Source organism: Papilio machaon, chromosome 14, assembly GCF_912999745.1.
Source record: "Papilio machaon chromosome 14, ilPapMach1.1, whole genome shotgun sequence".
Lineage (NCBI taxonomy): Eukaryota > Metazoa > Arthropoda > Insecta > Lepidoptera > Papilionidae > Papilio > Papilio machaon.
In genome coordinates, this window is record NC_059999.1 from 3307065 (window position 1) to 3325972 (window position 18908).

The 18908-nt window shown below is 33.7% G+C and overlaps 1 protein-coding gene across 1 annotated transcript in view; it reads left to right on the forward strand.

The window, feature by feature from the left end:
- The window catches only part of LOC106720010 (apoptosis-stimulating of p53 protein 1), a 190481-nt gene that overhangs the window by 17656 nt on the left and 153917 nt on the right, over positions 1 to 18908 (forward strand). The window contains exon 2 of the mRNA XM_014514538.2: positions 17579 to 17633. Coding sequence (XP_014370024.2) covers positions 17625 to 17633 — 9 coding nt within the window. The 5' untranslated portion in view covers positions 17579 to 17624. The remainder of the gene's footprint in view (positions 1 to 17578; positions 17634 to 18908) is intronic.

The following is an 18908-nucleotide window of genomic DNA, read 5'->3' on the forward strand; positions in this document are numbered from 1 at the left end:
ATTAAACAAAAATTTAACTTAAATATTTTTTTTGGAGGTAATAATAGTTTTTTTTTAATTCAAATATATCGTTTGTCAAACAGAGAACTTGAAATCGTAATGAGATCAAAATAATATGTTAGTACATTAGTCCAAATATAGTACATTAACCCGATAATAGAGAGGGTTCGTATCTATTCGCGATAAGGCAAAGAGTGACTAAAAAGTGTTCAAGGTTTATCAGTATAGCGCAGCAGGGTGTCTTGCCGATTGTAACCGCGGAGAATAGCTCATTCAATCCCCTTTCGATATGGCACAGATACTTTTAATGGTAAGCTTTTTGTCACATAAATCTTTTAATCGAAAATAAATTTAGTTACAAAAGTGACTTCTATAATACTTACGTAAAAAATTAAACGTCATTTGGATTATGCCACAGGTTTTTTTTATCGGTTTGTATAAAAATCTGTTAGTTTTTCTTACTGATTTTATCTTATTTTCATTAGTACGTTTTTTGTTTGGCTTTATTGAGTAATTTAACAATTAAATAATTATCTAAACAACTGAATGTAAACATTGAAACTTAGTTCGACTCGAATACCGAATTCAAACTTTGTTTATGTGAAACTTTGTACTGATTTGCACGTGGGATTAGTAGTAACACAAAGTCAATTAAAAATTAATTTAGAATCCATTAGAAGTAAATCGAGCGTGGGAGACTCAGAAACTTTGTAGAGTTAAAACGATTTTACAATTTAACAGTTAAATGTATGAGTATAATATTCATTATAAAAATTTAAGAATTATACACAAGCATATAAATCGAGTAGACAGATTTCTATGACACAGACACTTTGGTTTTGATTTTGGGATAACAGTTGGATCCCATTGTCTTTATACAAAACAGAGATTAGAAAAAATTCAGTGTGTAAATGTGTTCCAGCAGTGAAAATCTACTATAAGAAAAATACAAATAGACAGACATTAGAAGAAATATTTTTTGCTGAAATTAATAACTAAAATATAAGCAAATCTTTACATAACCTTAATCACGTCACCTCACATCACCTTACTAATTCGTACTCTAGTAATTGTCACCTAGTTGGCCTATTTTATTTATTTTGTATGTATTATATTGTATCTATATATAGGTAAATATAAAAGCGGGGATTGGTATGTGAAAATTGCCAGATGGTAGGTACTTTAATTGCCACATTCTAACTGCAAGCAATTAAGTGCTGATCACTGATCCTGTAATGGAATATTCAAAGGAATAAATATAAAATAATAAAACCTTAAACATGGGTTATGCATTGTCGTTAATTAAAAAGCTTATTTTATTACAGTCATAATTCAGTCTACTAATGAACATTCATTGTTTTTTTTAGCACTAAAACGATACTGTTAAATCTTAAGTTCTAAGGGTATTGAGTTCACGATTTCACATAAAGCTATATAAAATCACATCATCGTAAATCAATTCCATATCTTTTAATGGGAAATGAATATGTTCTTTTTCGTTTTTTGTATATGCTTAATTTGCAATTAGTGGATTCTTCAGTTGGTCTTATATTTTTTTCATTTTTAAATATGACAAGATTTTAACTGATGAAATAAGTTTGAGTACAACATTTTTCAAAAATGTCTTATTCTGTAAAGCAATGTACGATTTATTTGAAAACATAATATGAAAAATACAATTATATTGTGTATTTTGGGTTTTCAAAAATCAACTTCAACGTCCCGCGCAAAACGCGATAAACTGTCATGGCGTCGTCAGTAAAGCCGCATTCACATTTGCCTGAAGCCGCGTTCACATTTGCCTGACGTGTTGTGTCGTGATGCGTCAGAAAGGTATCGGTCTCATACAATTAATATGGTTGCGTGCACACTTCTCTGACGCAGTGTGTCGTGATGGCTTGTGTCGTGTCGCGTCAGTAGCGATCCCGGTCCGCGTCAGTTGGGTGAGGTGCGGGGGACGGCGCAGCGACACGACACAGCGGGTCGGACTAGTGTGCACGCGCACGTGTCGTGTTGTGACGCGTCAGAAGGTATGGACGACGAGCTGATCGAGTACGTACGACAATATAAAGCGATTTATGATACAAAATGTAAACAATATAAGGATCAATCTATTAAAACTAAACTATCTTTTTGTATTTACTGGATGTATCCAATATCTTCTTCTCTTTTTTTGTTTTATTAGAAGTGTTGCCAGTGCCAATAACTGCATATCTTCTTCATAATCTGAATCCGAATCGGATGATTCATGAAAAAACATTGCGAATGTGTAAACTCTCCGAGAGCTATAACGGAACTGATTAAAAATGCGTCATAACGCGTCACATAGATGTGAACAGTAGCCATCACGACAGAAAGCATCACGACACGACACGTCAGGCAAATGTGAATGCGGCTTGACGTGTTGTGTCGTGATGCGTCAGAAAGGTATCGGTCTCATACAATTAATATGGTTGCGTGCACACTTCTCTGACGCAGTGTGTCGTGATGGCTTGTGTCGTGTCGCGTCAGTAGCGATCCCGGTCCGCGTCAGTTGGGTGAGGTGCGGGGGACGGCGCAGCGACACGACACAGCGGGTCGGACTAGTGTGCACGCGCACGTGTTGTGTTGTGACGCGTCAGAAGGTATGGACGACGAGCTGATCGAGTACGTACGACAATATAAAGCGATTTATGATACAAAATGTAAACAATATAAGGATCAATCTATTAAAACTAAACTATATTTTTGTATTTACTGGATGTATCCAATATCTTCTTCTCTTTTTTTGTTTTATTAGAAGTGTTGCCAGTGCCAATAACTGCATATCTTCTTCATAATCTGAATCCGAATCGGATGATTCATGAAAAAACATTGCGAATGTGTAAACTCTCCGAGAGCTATAACGGAACTGATTAAAAATGCGTCATAACGCGTCACATAGATGTGAACAGTAGCCATCACGACAGAAAGCATCACGACACGACACGTCAGGCAAATGTGAATGCGGCTTAAGAATGGCGCCGTCGACGTCGTGTCGTCACGCTTTCTGATTATAAACTTAAATTATTTTAATAACTTAATAATTAATGTATTTTTTTGTCATTTTTGTAACACAATCATCAGAAACTCAATTTCATCCGAATTGTTTACCTAGTACACAAGCAATTAAAGACGTCGTCTTGTCGTGTATTATCTTGTAAATTATGTGTACTTTTTGACAGCCCTAATTGTGATAACGGCGTAACTCTGATCAAGTCTGGTAGTGAGAGCATGCACAATGCATGTCTCTAACGCCACTTATCGCATACATACAGATAATCTATCTTGGATCGTCACTTTAGTCGAGCCTTTGAAGCATTTGAGCAATCAGTCGTCAGAGAGGTAGAAATATTGCCAAAGACGTAACATAACATCGCTTCATATTTGTACGAGATCAAAGTGAAATTGAGATCATCGGAGCTCCCGCGCTGTCTTAGATTTCCTCAGTCGAGATAAAGTTCTCAAACAAGCGGCATTATTTATATCAAGTTTCTATAGATATACATTGGTGGATCTATTTGGTTCTATTTCAAACAAATACCTTCTACCATTTGAATAAAAAAATATTTCGGTGTATAAAGAGATGTGAAAGTAAAAAATTACGTCAGATAATTACAGTTTCCTGGAGTTAAGTTAACATGATTTTAATTTTTTTTTTGTTTTAATGAGAAGTTCTTTTTTAAACTTAAATTGTTGTTTGTGTATAAAATATTTAATTTTTTATCCATGCTTTGACTTTATAGAGTCCCAAGAATTTATTTATAAGTTTTGGGGCCGATTTCTATCACGATAGGGTTATTGGCCAGTTATTATTGACTTTCACTTTTTGATTTAAATTATTGGTATTATGAAATATGTGTCAATATTCTTCTAGCAGAATAAATAGTTCTACGGCTTAATTGTCAATTATGTAATGTCAAATCCTTGAACTCTTCATATTTTTATACTCTGTGCATTGAGGAAAAATTGGACAGAAGTTAGACAGTATTTTAATATAGACTCATGCAGTAAATTACATATATCCTACACAATATTTGTAAAGGACAAAAGTAAAACGGTAAATATCTGGAAGGCTTTAGTTCTTTTAGAAGAATATTTATTGTAATATTTTCCCTTTTATTTCTATTCCTCTGTTACATTGTTGTGTACTTTTCACTTTGTTTCATTACTCTGCATTGTATTAATTTTATAATTTCTCATCTCTCACTTGATGAATTTCTTCAAATTGGAGATTTTAAATATAGTGTTTATTTTTAGGCTATTATTGGTAATAAAGTTGTCATCATCATCAACCTGCCCTTATCCCTATGGAGCGCCGGCACAATATGTACTACTCCTCCATACATCTCTATCAGCCGTCATATCTGAATTTACCCCATTCTTACGCATATCGTCTTTCACACAATCCATCCATACTTTCTTTGGTATACTTTGGTTGTTGGTAATAAAGTTGTCGTAAAAACATAATCGTTGTAAAAATATATTTACATTTTCTATTAGCTTTATTAAATTGCTGAGCATTAAATGGTACTTACACCAATGTTTATCTGTAGTTTAAGGTCTTTTTACGCTAGTATAGTTCCTTTATCTACGACTTTAATTATAGATATCAGAACGCAGTAAAATTCACATTTACTGCACAATTTCAGATAAAATCGTCGTCTAAAGTTGCATGCAAATATTTTTATATCTCCGATCGTTGGGTGGTCAGGTTTTTGTTTAACAGTTGTGCCAATGTAAACGTATTTTCAACACATTCAGCTGCTTGTATCATATCGATACTCTGTGGTTTCATTGTCCAATACAGGGTTGTAAATTTTTTAAACGAATTCTTTTCTATATTGATCTTTTCTATCTATGTATCTGTATTTATAGATATAGTTTAATTCTACGAAATTAGCGGATAGGTTTAGAGAATTGAGGTATGCGTGTATATTTTTCGAGACTTTCTTATTGCTTTTGCATTTGTAATTTTAGTTTCTACAAGTATTAAGGAATTTATTCGTAATCAACATCATCATCGCCATTGCCTTTCTGTCTTTATCCCACTGTACATACGTGACTTTGGTATATTCATAATCAATTTATTATTTTAATTTCACAGCCCTGTTGAAAAGTTCATTTGACTTTTCTTTGCAACCATACACGGGGCAGGCGGCAAATGATACCTTTATATGTGTTGTGGTTAGATTGAAAACAGTGTCGTATTGTACGGTACAGAGACACAGTCTTTTGTGTTACACTCGTTTTGTATCTGTGCACATCCTGAACGGACGTGTCGTTGACCTCGTGAAAAGCTGATTTCTAACAGATCTTTTGTCGAGATTTGAACGCTCTCTGAACGCTATTCAACTTACGGCCAGGGTGTCCAATTAAATGCGGGATCATGTGTTCCACTTCTAAATAGGTACAAACTGCAGAAAAATAAACAAAATTAGTAGTAGTTTGGATATGTTGAATGAATAAATGAAATTATGCTGCCAAATTGAAAATCAGGGTGTATAGGACTTGTTTCTCTAACTCGACCAGGATCGGAACACGGATAGTTAAGCAAGTACTCGTTTAATTAAAGATATTTAAATTTGAAATAATCAATCAAGGTACAACAAAGCAACCAATTGGTGCGATCCTGGTTATCTAGTATCTCACCAATTGGAAATCATTCACCTTTCTATACTTTCAACTGCACCAAGAATGCCATAGTTTTGTTTTGTTTGATTTGTAATACTGAAATTATAACCTGAAAGATATAAATATTTTGAAATGCAAAAGTTACGTATCAATAATATAGAACGAGAAAAGGTCAAAGAAAAGGTATCAGGGTTCGGTACCTGTTGCAAAAGTCTTGCGCCGCTAAATGGCGCGCCCAACGTTACACATAAACTGGGAGTTAAAGTTTAATCTGATAATGCCAAGTTCTCACCGACGTATTTGCATTGTTCTACGGATACATGCATACAGTACTACGGCACACCCACTAGGATTATAGTACAATTTATTAGACAATGCCAAAAAGCTACAACTAACAGCTTAACAAGCAGTAGTATACGAATTATGCGTTATGGTCTCCTAGAATTAGAACCTCCCATGTTTTACATTTAAGATTTTGTCCTAATTTAAATAAAAAAATAAAGTAAGGTTTTAATTTAAAAATAAATTAAAGGAGTTGGCGAAGCCTACTGATCTCTAGAAATCGGTAGATCATTGCTTGAAAATGTCAGCTTTTTAGGACTTAAACGTCTCTGTTGATGTTATATAAACCGCAACCATGAGAGCCAAAATGGCGAAAATTATATAGGCACAAAATAGCACGTCTTATAGCCTGTCCATTTATAGAGGTTAATGGACTAAACAAAACGGCCAGACTTCACGTTCTTAAATATTACTAATTTTTTATGCAATTGCCTCATGATGTCTCAAGGCTACATAAATAATTATCGCAATGATAAAAATATTTATAAGTTTTGACAGTTTGTTGTACGTGCGATTGGTTCATGGTCAAGCATTGGTGTAACATAAAAAACACTTTAATTCGCTGTATGTTACAGCATATAAGTAATTTAGATGATGGCATTCAGCGCAAGTAATTTGATGCTTCTTTTTCGCAAGTCACGACATCTAGTGATGATTTGTCTGCAAGATAATATCATGATATTTTTTGTAGTTGGCACTTAAGTTACATATGTTGCAGGGCTGAATCACTTTGACCAAATTGGATAATGATTAAGTAACAGTAATGTATCACAAAAATATATAGCTTTTATAAATGTGAAAGTTTTGATGTATAAATTGATATTTTTTATTATGTATTGTACCAGAAGAGCTAACATGAAATTCGACACAGGTGTAGAATTTAGTACGGAAGAACACATAGGCTACTAATTAAGTTTTTTTTTCTAATTCCGCAAAAGCTAGTTAAAATGTCAAGGTGAGATAAGTAATAATATAGGCGCATAAAGATTTTGCTCGTTTGGATATTGTATCGAGCAAAACTTTAAGAAGAAGTGACAGTTAAAAAACAACGACGAATCGATACCCTCGATACTTTTTGCTAAAAGTCGATCGCAAACCGCAAGCAGCGTAATTCGATGCCAGTAGGTTTGGCCGTAAGTGACACCTCCACTCCCTGGCCTTCATATCCTACCTACCTACATTTTGGTTCGTAATATTTTTTTAATTATACTGGGGACATGCAGACGACCAAGTACTGGTAGATATGATTGTAGAATTATATAGTGAGTGATGTTTGAGGAATGTGAAAAATAATAATCTGTGTTCAACCTGTGGGTATGATGTGAGGAATGAATAATAGCGATTTACAATTTGATAGTAGGAGTTTCAATTCCCAAAACGTTCTAAGAATCTGATCTCTATTTCATGTACGTATTAAAATAACGTTGAATGTTTGACAACGTTCTTTAACAATGGAAGGCGCCACCAGCAACAAGATCTGTTGACCGAATGGGCCGGCTGGACCGGTGCAATACCACGACCACACAGAAGACAGGCGTGAAGTGGAAGTAATTCCGCGTTTCGTCTGACGAGTGTGGTGCCGGAGGCCTAATTTTAGTCCTCTTCCCACTCTTTCCTTATAAGGAAAGGATGAGAAGGGGAGGTGGATTTGATGGAGGAGGAGATGCATAGGAAGGTTAAATATTCTCTTGTTGTGCGTCTTCTCCTTCGTCGATTGGGGGTAGGCAACGCATCTGCAATTGCGAATGTCTATGGGCTTCGCTTCTTCGCTTCGCCGTTTCGGAGAATTCATGTGGCCGCTTGTTCGTTTGCCACCTTGTAATATAAAAAGACAATATTACCGTAATATATTAAATAAAAGAAATCCTGGAAAAGGCCGTGGAATACATTTGAATAATAAATATCAACATTATGGGCTATTTATATGTTTTCTTACACACAAGCTATAAATATTTCTAAATCAATCTGTTGAGCAATGAATACTAACAGATTTAACGAAAGAAATATATAGATATACGATGCACGTCTGACCTCTATCTTATTATCTATATATTACTTGATTTACATGTAATACTGAATGTGGAACGTAATAACAAAAAAGTGATTTGGCACCAAAATGTCTCATATAATATAAAAAGTACAGCAGTATAGAATAATATCTCACTGTAGTCTATTGTTTTTCAAGTACATTTTCACTCTAATATTGCTTGATACTCGTATCTTTTGTATATTGTAAATGTATCTTATCCGATGTAAAATACTTTTAATTGTATAAAAATATTTTTGGTTTACTTTGTTGTTAAAGCACAAAGTTTCACGTACAATATAAGGTACTACTAAGGTAGGTATTTTTGTAAATAACAGTAGTTCTATGTAGGTTTGTTATATGAGTGAATAATGGACCATGTCACTTCCGGCGTCAGTCATTTGCAGATGGGACACATCCCAACGGTCACCCTCACATCAAGTAAATATGCGACACAAATAATTTTGTTTATACAAACGTATGTCATTTTGTAGAAAATGTTTGTTCTTCTTTTTTTTTTTAATTTTACAATGTATTGTACTATTTTAAAACTTTTTTCTTTAGAGACTTTGTTTATGTTATGTTTCTGCAAAATTTGGTAACTACTGCTGTTAAGCATTACTCTCTCTTATTCTTATCTTAACCTGGATACTCAATGACTGTAGAGTTAGTAATTTGGACAACTATTGCATTTTACATTTATTACGACACGTGCTTAGTTTGTAATACATTTAATTGTGGCCTTTAATACGATAAAATTACAGCAATGCATTTATATTCAACAAATTTGGTCACAGCTACCATAGCGAGCTAATCTCAAGCAATACGGCGCTATGAAATATTAGGTTCTGTTGTCACGAGCCTGTCTATTTGGCGGGTATATGAGGAAATATTGCACGCGCTTATGGCGTATGGCGGGAACGCCATAATGAGGTGTCAGTACATGTTATTTGTTATTTATGTTGTTCTATTATTAAGTTATTTTTTTGAAAAGTATTGCAAATAGATACTGATATATTTTATGCTCCTTTTAAGAATGGGAATTGCCTTATAATTTAATAACATTTAGTACGACATTTACTAGTTTATATTAACTTCTAAAACAGTAAATATGATATTTTATGAAAATTCCATCCTGCTTTCCAGTTGAAACCCGATTAATATCCACCATGGACAAACTTATTTTATAATATCACTTTAGTCACAATTTTCACAAAATAAACGAAAAAGTGAAATAACGCAATGGCCGCCATTATGAAATTTTACTTTCCTCTGTTTACCTCTCTGTCCGCGTTGGATCGTAACGAGATATACCTTATGTTTTAATTCTAGTCAATTGAGACGCAGGGAAATTTAATATTATTACTTTTATACGATTTCAGTTACTTAAGTATTATTTCACACGATTTTAAGAAGTCGATTTAAAGGTAAAGATTGGTTGCGGTCATCACGTTCGCTGCACACGACTTGCATCTCAACATCAACACGCTTTATGAAGTCCTCACCATTGTAATTTGCACGTTGACAGATTTACTGCATGTTTCAACTCTGATATTGCAATGCAACCAATAGTGCACCTTAGTGCCACTGACTTAAGACAATGGAAGTTTCACATATCTTACAAGGAGTTTGTACAAAGCATTAATGATATTTTATAGTAGGCTTCCATCCCTCCATAACCGATCAAGCAATTATTAACACGACGATAAAACTCATTATTTAGAAAACAAACGAGTACTTTTATCTTAAAAAGCGACGTAATATCGTTTACCCACGTTTCTTTAGGATAGGAACTGGTGATAAGGCACGTTTAGTTAAAAGACGGAAATTGAACGAGGAAATTACGTATTCCAATAGCAAGAATAGGTTAGTAATTGCTGTAACGGGTTTAATGTAACTCTTATTTTAAAGCAAAATAATAAAATCCCTGCTAATTCGTTATATAAAAGAGAAGAAAGAAGAAAATGTTATCGTAAATAGATAATCAGTAATTATTTTAAGTGCATTTTGTCACATCAAGTTTTATAAGAATTAACTTTACAATATTATAATAACTACATATTTCAAGTACTGAGATTTTTAAACTCTATCTTATATTAGTTGCAGTAATTTATGTCGCAGAATGCGAGATGTTGAAATTAGTTTCGTGTCACTATCGTTCAATTGTTTGTTATACAAATCTGGATAAAGAAAACGTGATCTGAATTTGAAAAGAACCGTCGACGCGATTGCTTCAGAGAAGCGATGAAATTTGAACAATTTACTGAACTAGAATACAGTACAACGACGACTTTTGCCAATTATTTGTTTGCTTTGTAACAGAACTGTGCCAAGAGAGTGTGTGTGTATTTTTATATATCATATTCTAAAGGATCTACGTGTGTTGTAGTTTAGTTTTTTTACTAAAGCAATTATCATTGTTTTAGTAAAAAAATTGTAACTTATAGCAAATGCTACATCTATGTCGTGAGAGCAGCCGAACGTTGTAAATAATGTAGATGATTTGCTAACAGACAAATGCAGTATTGCCGGTGACTAATAGCACGTAATAAATCTGTAGGTATTGACTCGTTTTTACAACAAATGTTTATTTTCAAATTAAAAGATTTTTAGACTAAAGTTATAATAATAGATTTGCAGATGAAAAAACCGATTGATAAGCATAATTTAACATTAATTGTGAAAATGTTTTTGTTATTGAAATTCCCACTGAATTGGTATACGTTATATTACGTGGTATTTTTGTTAAATGAAGGAAAAAATCCAATGCAAGATTTCGCTCACTATATTAAAGTCTGCATACAAAATGTATTAACTATCAAATCGTATTCCGCTATTAATTAACATAAAATATTATTTTTCCCTTATTGCAGCACAATTTTTTTTACCGTACCACCGATTATGATAATTTGACAAAAGTCTAGATGTCGTCATACAAAAATGATAGCTAAAACTTAAAATTTACTGAACGTCAATATAAAATAACAAAACAGCATATAAAATAACACACAGCTACAGTTTGTAATAATATCGGCAACTTAATCTTGGTAATATTATAAATCCGAAAGTTTAGATGGATAGACGGACGAATGTTTGTTGGAAGGTATCTTGATGAAATTTGGTATTGATAGAACATAGTCTGGAAGAACACATTGGCTACTTATTACGTTATTTTTCTTAATGCTGTGCGGATGAAGTCGCAGGCGACAACTAATGGTTTATGATACCAAATTTTCGACTTTAAATAGAGTATGTGTGACGCTATTAAGAATGTATAAAAATAAGACAAAGTCAAGCAAATTCGACGTTTTGAAGGCGTTTGACGTTACATTTTGTAACATTTGTGTAACTTTTGACATTACATGGAGTTCACACTGTATTTTAAAAGAAAACTCGCCACAGATATATATTTAATAATGACGTATCTGTATTCAAACCTGTAGTTTTCAATTTAGAACAGGTGTAACGTATTTTATGTACGTTTCTGTTGAAACCCGTCGCGGTCTCGATATGACCACTGACATTTCAATTTATTCTCCTCTCTGGAGTCGCAGCCAGCACAGGTGCTGTTTATGTAACACTATCCATATCTCTCGACTATAAAACTTATTTTTTATTGACCGAAGTAAATTAAATTTCAATGAATTGATCACGAATTTTAATATACAGCGTGTTCGGAAAATATAACGATTAAAGAAGTGTCTTTCGTAGCATTAGTGTTAGCTTTATAATTGTAGTAGAGTGGAAGTAATAATAGTATTACGAAATTAAATGATTTGATATAATTTGGTTTTTCAGTATAAAATTACATAGATTTTAGATACCTAAAAATATTTCAATAGAGAATAACATAACTCTGATTTCACTGAAATGATTTTACAGCCAACAAACTAATATGCTAGCTTTTATTTCTCATTTTTACCAATGAAAATGTTTTATAACATTTGAACAGTGGTTTAACACTTGAATGGAATTCAAACCTCGGCCGAAATTAGAAACGCGATAGTAATCGCGGCTTTTTGTCTTCCGCATATCATCAATTAAAATGTTTACACGTGGCTGACTGACGCAAGGCGGATTCTTTAAAACCGGTTCCTATAATAGGTTTGTGGGAGACTAAAGTTCGGTTAGCGCCGCACCAATTTATCGTGACCTTTTCCATTTGTTCTCGCGGTTGTACGCGATGCGCTCGTGATCTGTCCTTCAAGACGGTTCATCTTCCGATGGTCGTTTTGCTTGTCTCCAAGGTAACGTCTTGCTTCGTATATCGTATACAATAAAAATCGTTATGTGAGTTTTTGCGTTCCATTCAACAGACACGATAGTCGAGCTCGGATTTTATCTTGAAGGCCGAGGATGTCGGCACCGAAGTGTTTGTTCGTTTTGTGCCGATTTAACAATGATGTGCCGTAAATGGAATCGTGACAAGTCGCTTATAATATTTAATTAAGTGTCATTAGGCTTCATTTAAACATCTAATTATGATGATAAATATTGTAGGATTGGTGACAAGTTTAGTATCATTAATCAGTGTAATGTTCTCTTACATCTATTTATAGTTAAGACGTATATATTTATTCAGTCGTTGTAGTATTTTATAAGTACTTACACGTTTAAATACTTTTATTTGGTACTTCTACTAATAGAATTGTATGAGAGATGTTTGTTGCTTTTATTCAGCTCTCAATCATTGTATTTTCTGATGAGCAATAGAATTGCTAATCTTTGAATGATAATATCAAGAAAATGTCTTGTTATTTTCATTACAATTTAAGACAATATTTCCTTTTCAAGGTAACGTTTTGCTCATTATTATATTAAAGGTTGTTTCTAAGAATTATTATAACAATAACAAACGTAATAACACATGTATAAGTTTTTTTGGGTTAAAAAACGCCTAAACAAATTCAGAAATCCATTTGTACAATTGTTCTTTGTTCTTGTTTTTCTTTCGACTTCTCACATTACCAGTCACCAGTAAGTACCTTGACCTCGCGCTTTTTGCCTTCATCTCGCGATAAAAGGCCTTGGATATGTTTTTGACTATTTCCTCAATTAGCAATACAAGCTACTCGACCCGACGTTGCTTTAAGCACTCATATTCAATGGACGTAGACATATTGAGAATTTCATCGCAAAAAACAGTCGCTCACCATGTCCACTTCAAACAGGAATCGTTGTAACTCTTAGTGAATATGTGACAAGAATCGTTGAATTTTTAAATTTTTATTTTATTTTTTTATTGTGTTTTATTTATTTTCATCTTAACAAGCAGTTGTCTGTGACTTAGTACTTCTTTAAATAATAATAATAATAATAATAAATCTTTATTGTACATTTTACATAAATATCAATAAAGTTTCCAATATTGCAAACAAACGAAATGGAAATTTAACGGTTATTTTGCAATGCAAATTTACTAATTTTCATTTATTTTAAAGATTTTTTTTGCTAAAGTGGAACACAAACTGGACACAGTTTCGTTGTCGTGCGGCAATGGAGACCCACTGTTATAAAAAACTGTTTAAATACGTTTAGTTTTCTTTTTGGAAATAGGAAAACGGGATGTTTAAAAATGCGCTTTCTAAAGTTGTGCTTCCCACGGGGCGTGCGGGACAGACGGACGGCTTGACAGTATGATTGTACGTAAGTGCCGGGACCCATCCACCGCATGCTGGCTGTACCGACACATTGCATTGGGCGGCTGGTCACGAACCACCCCGGATACACAACTATTTTACAATTCTTTATCCTAAAATTGAAGATACTGTACTGTAAAATATTTGTTTATTTTCTAGAAATGTTCATTTATTCAAATATCAAATATTTATTTCATGCAAGCGTTTCTATACAAGCTTTAAAATCCGCAAATTAAAAACCTTTTTAACCTTCTCAAACTAGTGATGAGGCAGAAAGAAAATGTGATAGACATCGCAAGCGATTAGTTTGTGTTCACTATGGGTAATAAAATAAGGGAATTACACATTTGCCAGCTCTTACTATAAAAACTATCTACATAGTTAAATTTATTTTCATTTTAATTATTCATTTAAATTTTATAAGGTCGTGTTCACTAATTTCAGCATTTTCCTTCAATATATTTATCCTATAATTTGTAGTCTTACGGTGAAGAAATTCAAAGAATAAATTCACGTGTGAAGTCATCCAACCTGTACTGGGCCAGCGTCGGTGACTATGGCCTAGTCACCCCTAACTTATGGTAGGCTCCGAGCCCCTTGATGGGGACGTATAGTGAGCTAATGATGATGAATTTGTAGTCTCAATAGAAGTAAATTATATTTGAAATGGAATATTAAATAGTTTTTACATATGAAATTGTCGCATTTACATACAAACGGATGCAGTTAGCGAGAGCGTACCGTTATGTTCTAGTGCCATTCACATCTATGGAGAGCACTATTGTTACACTAGACGCATTCTAAGTACCTACATGATTTATTATTACTTTCTATAGTTTTCGTAGCATAAATTACAATTAGCGTTACAATAAGTTATCTTAAAATGTTATTAAAACATGATTTTGCGTGTTAGATGCCTAATTTTAGTCCTCTTTCCCTTCCCCCCTCTTTCCCCCCTCTTCCCTCTTCTTATAAGAAAAGGATGTGGATTTGACTGAGAAGCGGAATCATAAGGGGAAATATTCACTTTCCGTGTGTCTCCTCCGTTTATTAAAGGAAGGCATCGCATCTGCACTTGCGGATGTTTGTGGTTCGCTATTTCATCATATTCAGGTAGCTGCTTGCTTGTTTGACCTCTTATGGTATGAAAAAATAAACTTTAAAAATTGTGATACTGAAATGTCTTTGAATTTGACATTTGTGTAGTTTTTAAAAATGATTATTGGCAGAGTTAAAGTTTATATTTTTAAGAAACCTACATTTTCCAGAAGTAATATTCAAAAGAAACCGCACCAAAGCTAAATCGGGCTTAAGAAGCTAAGTCCAGAATAAATACAAGGATTAAGGTTCGTGGGGAAGAAAAGCATCCCAAAAGAATGTTAATTGTATACAAAAGTGTCTGGTCCTGTTCTTAGAAAACGCTTCAATAACTCTGATCTTGTGGGTCTCACGATCTACGCGTGTGGTATGACTTAAATTCTTAAAAACGTACCTTAATTACCTTAATATTAATTTTCAAAATATATAATGTGAAACCGTGCAATTTCATAGTCAAATGAAGTTATTCAATTCCTTAGATAAAAGTCAATTTATAGATAGAAACCAGAAATACTAATAGATAACTGAGAAGCGTTTGTCTCCTGAGAGCGCAGTCGTTTACAGTCTGAACGTATAAATATTCAAATGCATTTGCAATTAAGCTTCATTCAAAGAGCGCAGCTTTCGATCCCGCGCCGCGCATTAGTACCCAAGAAATAGTTCCGCGACGCTAAATATTCATAAAGTCATACGACGACTTGCAGCCTAGAGGAACAATGACAAGAAACTTATACATGTGTCACTCGTATCATATATCTTAAGAATACTTAATAGAATAAATATCTCTGCAGATATCAATGAAGATGTTTTTACTAGTTTGTCTCGAGAAATAATCTGTTTACTCATTTAAAGACCCATGAAAAAAACCTTTTAGGACTGTATGAAATAGATACGATAGTTTTTCGTGTAATAAACCGTACCGAGATTTAATAAAATTGTTTATAAACATTTTTATACGAGTATTTTTGATTAAAGATTCATCGTTAACATTACTTTTCTAAGTTTAATCTGAGATAAGTAATCTTATAAATCTGTTTTTTGTCATCCACTATCATAATAAATAGAATTTTAATACCTTTGAATTCACGTTTATTCGAAGTTTATTAAGATTGATTCATAGTAAGTTCGTGTACATGACTGAAATATTTAATAGATAGGTGGGAATCGAAACATTATGTTCTAAATATACGGCGGCTCAGAATTGCAGTCGGTGAATGCATCGCATGGTAAGGACACGTCTGCGATCCTACAAATTGCCTTCGAAGTCTGAATGATAATGATGCTACGAACTGACAAGACGATTCGTCTCAATGTTATTGACTCAATATATCGTGACAATGATAAAAACTTACACAACGACCAATTTCTTTAGTTAGTCTAAATTAATCCATCCTGTATATGAAACAGTGACAGTTTAACTGACAAAGCATTACCCTAGTAATCTCCATAGGGTCAGCACGATAAGTGTTAAATGGACCACATTTCGAGGCGTTTAGTGAACAGACAGAACGGGGGCGACAAAGAAAATGTTTATTGTGACACCCACACGACAAAAGCGTCGACTCGGAAGGGACAAATGGAGAGTGGCGATGTTTCCTCGGATAGTCCCGGGGTCGCGTAATTTGGTACAACATCGTCCGAGGCAAAGCCTGCGTGAAATATTTGGTAGCGGCGGACTGATTTGCATACAATGAGCCACGGCCGAGGGTGGGACTGGAAATACCTCTCACTAACATTTCGGAAGTACCGTTCTTATAGCGTCCGTGTTTTGTTGCTGTACAAATGGGGTTACCATGTAACAGGACACAAATTTGTAATTACTTGCTATACAATTAAATTTGCAACTAAATTGCTTTGGATACATTAGATATTTTGTGATTTGTTGTTATATTGAGGTCTTTAATAACTATTAGATAACTATAATCATAGTAAATCAAGAGTAAGAAGTCGTGCTTTTATCTATTGAAAGAAAAGTTACATACAAACTTTTAAAACTTCCCGTATAAAAATCCAAGCTTAAAGCAATCTTAGTAAAGAGCACGATTCTCATGATCTTTTTTCAGACAAAAGCACTGAAAGATATCCGCTCTACAATACTCTTTTAAGGAGAAGAATGCAGGGATTTGTTGTTTAACGAGAAAGATAAATTTACTTTGCTTCCCGGAGTACTATGTATAATTTAACATCAAATTCGTTTTCTAATGATTCATAAGGTTTTGTATGGCGCCATTTAATCGAATAATGAAAAATATACGTTATTGTATTAAGTATAAAGCTGTACGTACAACTTAAGGATAACATTTGTCGTTGACTATGAACAGAACATATTTTTCGTTTATTTTAAAACACGTTTTACTAGATAAATTATTTATTTTACAAAATTTTAGTCGCCCGAGGAACTTAGATAAGGTGCTATCACAGAGCTATTACGGAACCTTGGCCCTAGGGCTCATTTACCTTGATAAAATAACTAAGAACATAACAATCATCACGTACTGAGATAGACAGGACACGTGCCTTGCGGACTGAGATTTACGTGATCATGTTCATTTTAATGTTTACATTGTCTATATTATTATCTACTTATATGATTGTGTAAGTCGAGTCAAGATTTACCTACATCAAAAATGATTGTGTGTTATTAGTATATTAACTTTACCAGTGAATCAGTAAAATTTAAACTAAAAAATTTGTTGGTACTGTCGGAAAACCTTTTTGTTAAAAAAGGGGAAGGTGTTCAAAACTAATTGGAAGTAAAACAGCTATGATTATTTATTACTGTCTTGAAATTCAATACTGAACAAATCTTTTGTTGTTCCAGATAATCAGCGGCAGTACTAAGTCGTAACCACACATGTCCCCGAAAAATGATTCCGGTAAGTAACCGCTTCACTAAGATCCACATAACACGTCCGACCTTTGAATAATCCTCACACAATTAAACAATGGTTGCTTTAATACCACTCACCCCTTGAAATAATTACGCAAACATCTGCAAAGCTCGCAGCTGCTAGGGACGTATTTCTAGGCAATAAAGGAAGCGAGAGCGTTTATTGAATGCCAACCAGTGAGCTCTTTTTCCTTTATTTAGATCTAGAATACAAAAAAATACAATTCCATTTAGAGAAGTTGTTGTGTAGGATCACATTTGTTAGTAAAACTGTGGGAATAACAAGTTACTTAGGAACATGTAAGACATAAATAAGCATCCGCGCTATAGACCATTACCGGTAGTCACTTTGTTATAAGTTATTTTAAAGCATCAAATTCTAAAGTCGTACTTACGTGTTTACTTTTTCCCATAACGACTTTTCACCTTTCATCATCAACCTGCCCTTATCCCTATGGAGGGTCGGCACAGTATGTACTACTCCTCCATACATCTCTATCAGCCGTCATATCTGAATTTACCCCCTTCTTACGCATATCCTCTTTCACACAACGACTTTTCACCTTTGTGACCAAAAAATAACAGTATTGGGTTTGTTAAAATTATTCACTTAAATGTGTGTGAAAAACGCACAAATTTATGCATCTGCTAAACTTTTGTTACTCGCTTATATTTTGGACGTACAAAAATGTTACGAAGATTTGCAACATCTAACTGTAAGGCAAAGTTCTAATAATGTGATTTTCCAGCGTCGCTTACCCCCTTTCCTCGGTAACGTCACAGCTAGGGAGTCTCAGAGTTAGTTCTACAGATAGTTTTGCAACTCGTTAGCGTTCAACTTCTATTTTTCTTGTTCGTTTTGAACTAGTAGTCTCGTAATTTTTCCATCGTGAAGAGGTAGTTCTAGGATTTTGAATTGTGATTTACTGCTTGATTTATACTTGTAGAGGAAAGAAGTTCGTAACCTATAGAAATAAATTGATAGAATAATTTCATTATGATTTTCATTACATTTTTAAAACAAAACGAAAGGTTCCTGTACTGGATTTTCTCATGTTTTGAAACTATAATACGATTTGTGACTTTCAGAATATGTCGTATATTGTTTAAATTGTTTAAGTCTCTGTCGTGAAATGTTTCCATTTAGAAAATTTGTAAAAAATATTACATCTTCTTCTAATATATAAAATTCTCGTGTCACAGTTTTCGTCACCGTACTCCTCCGAAACGGCTTGACCGATTCTCATGAAATTTTGTGAGC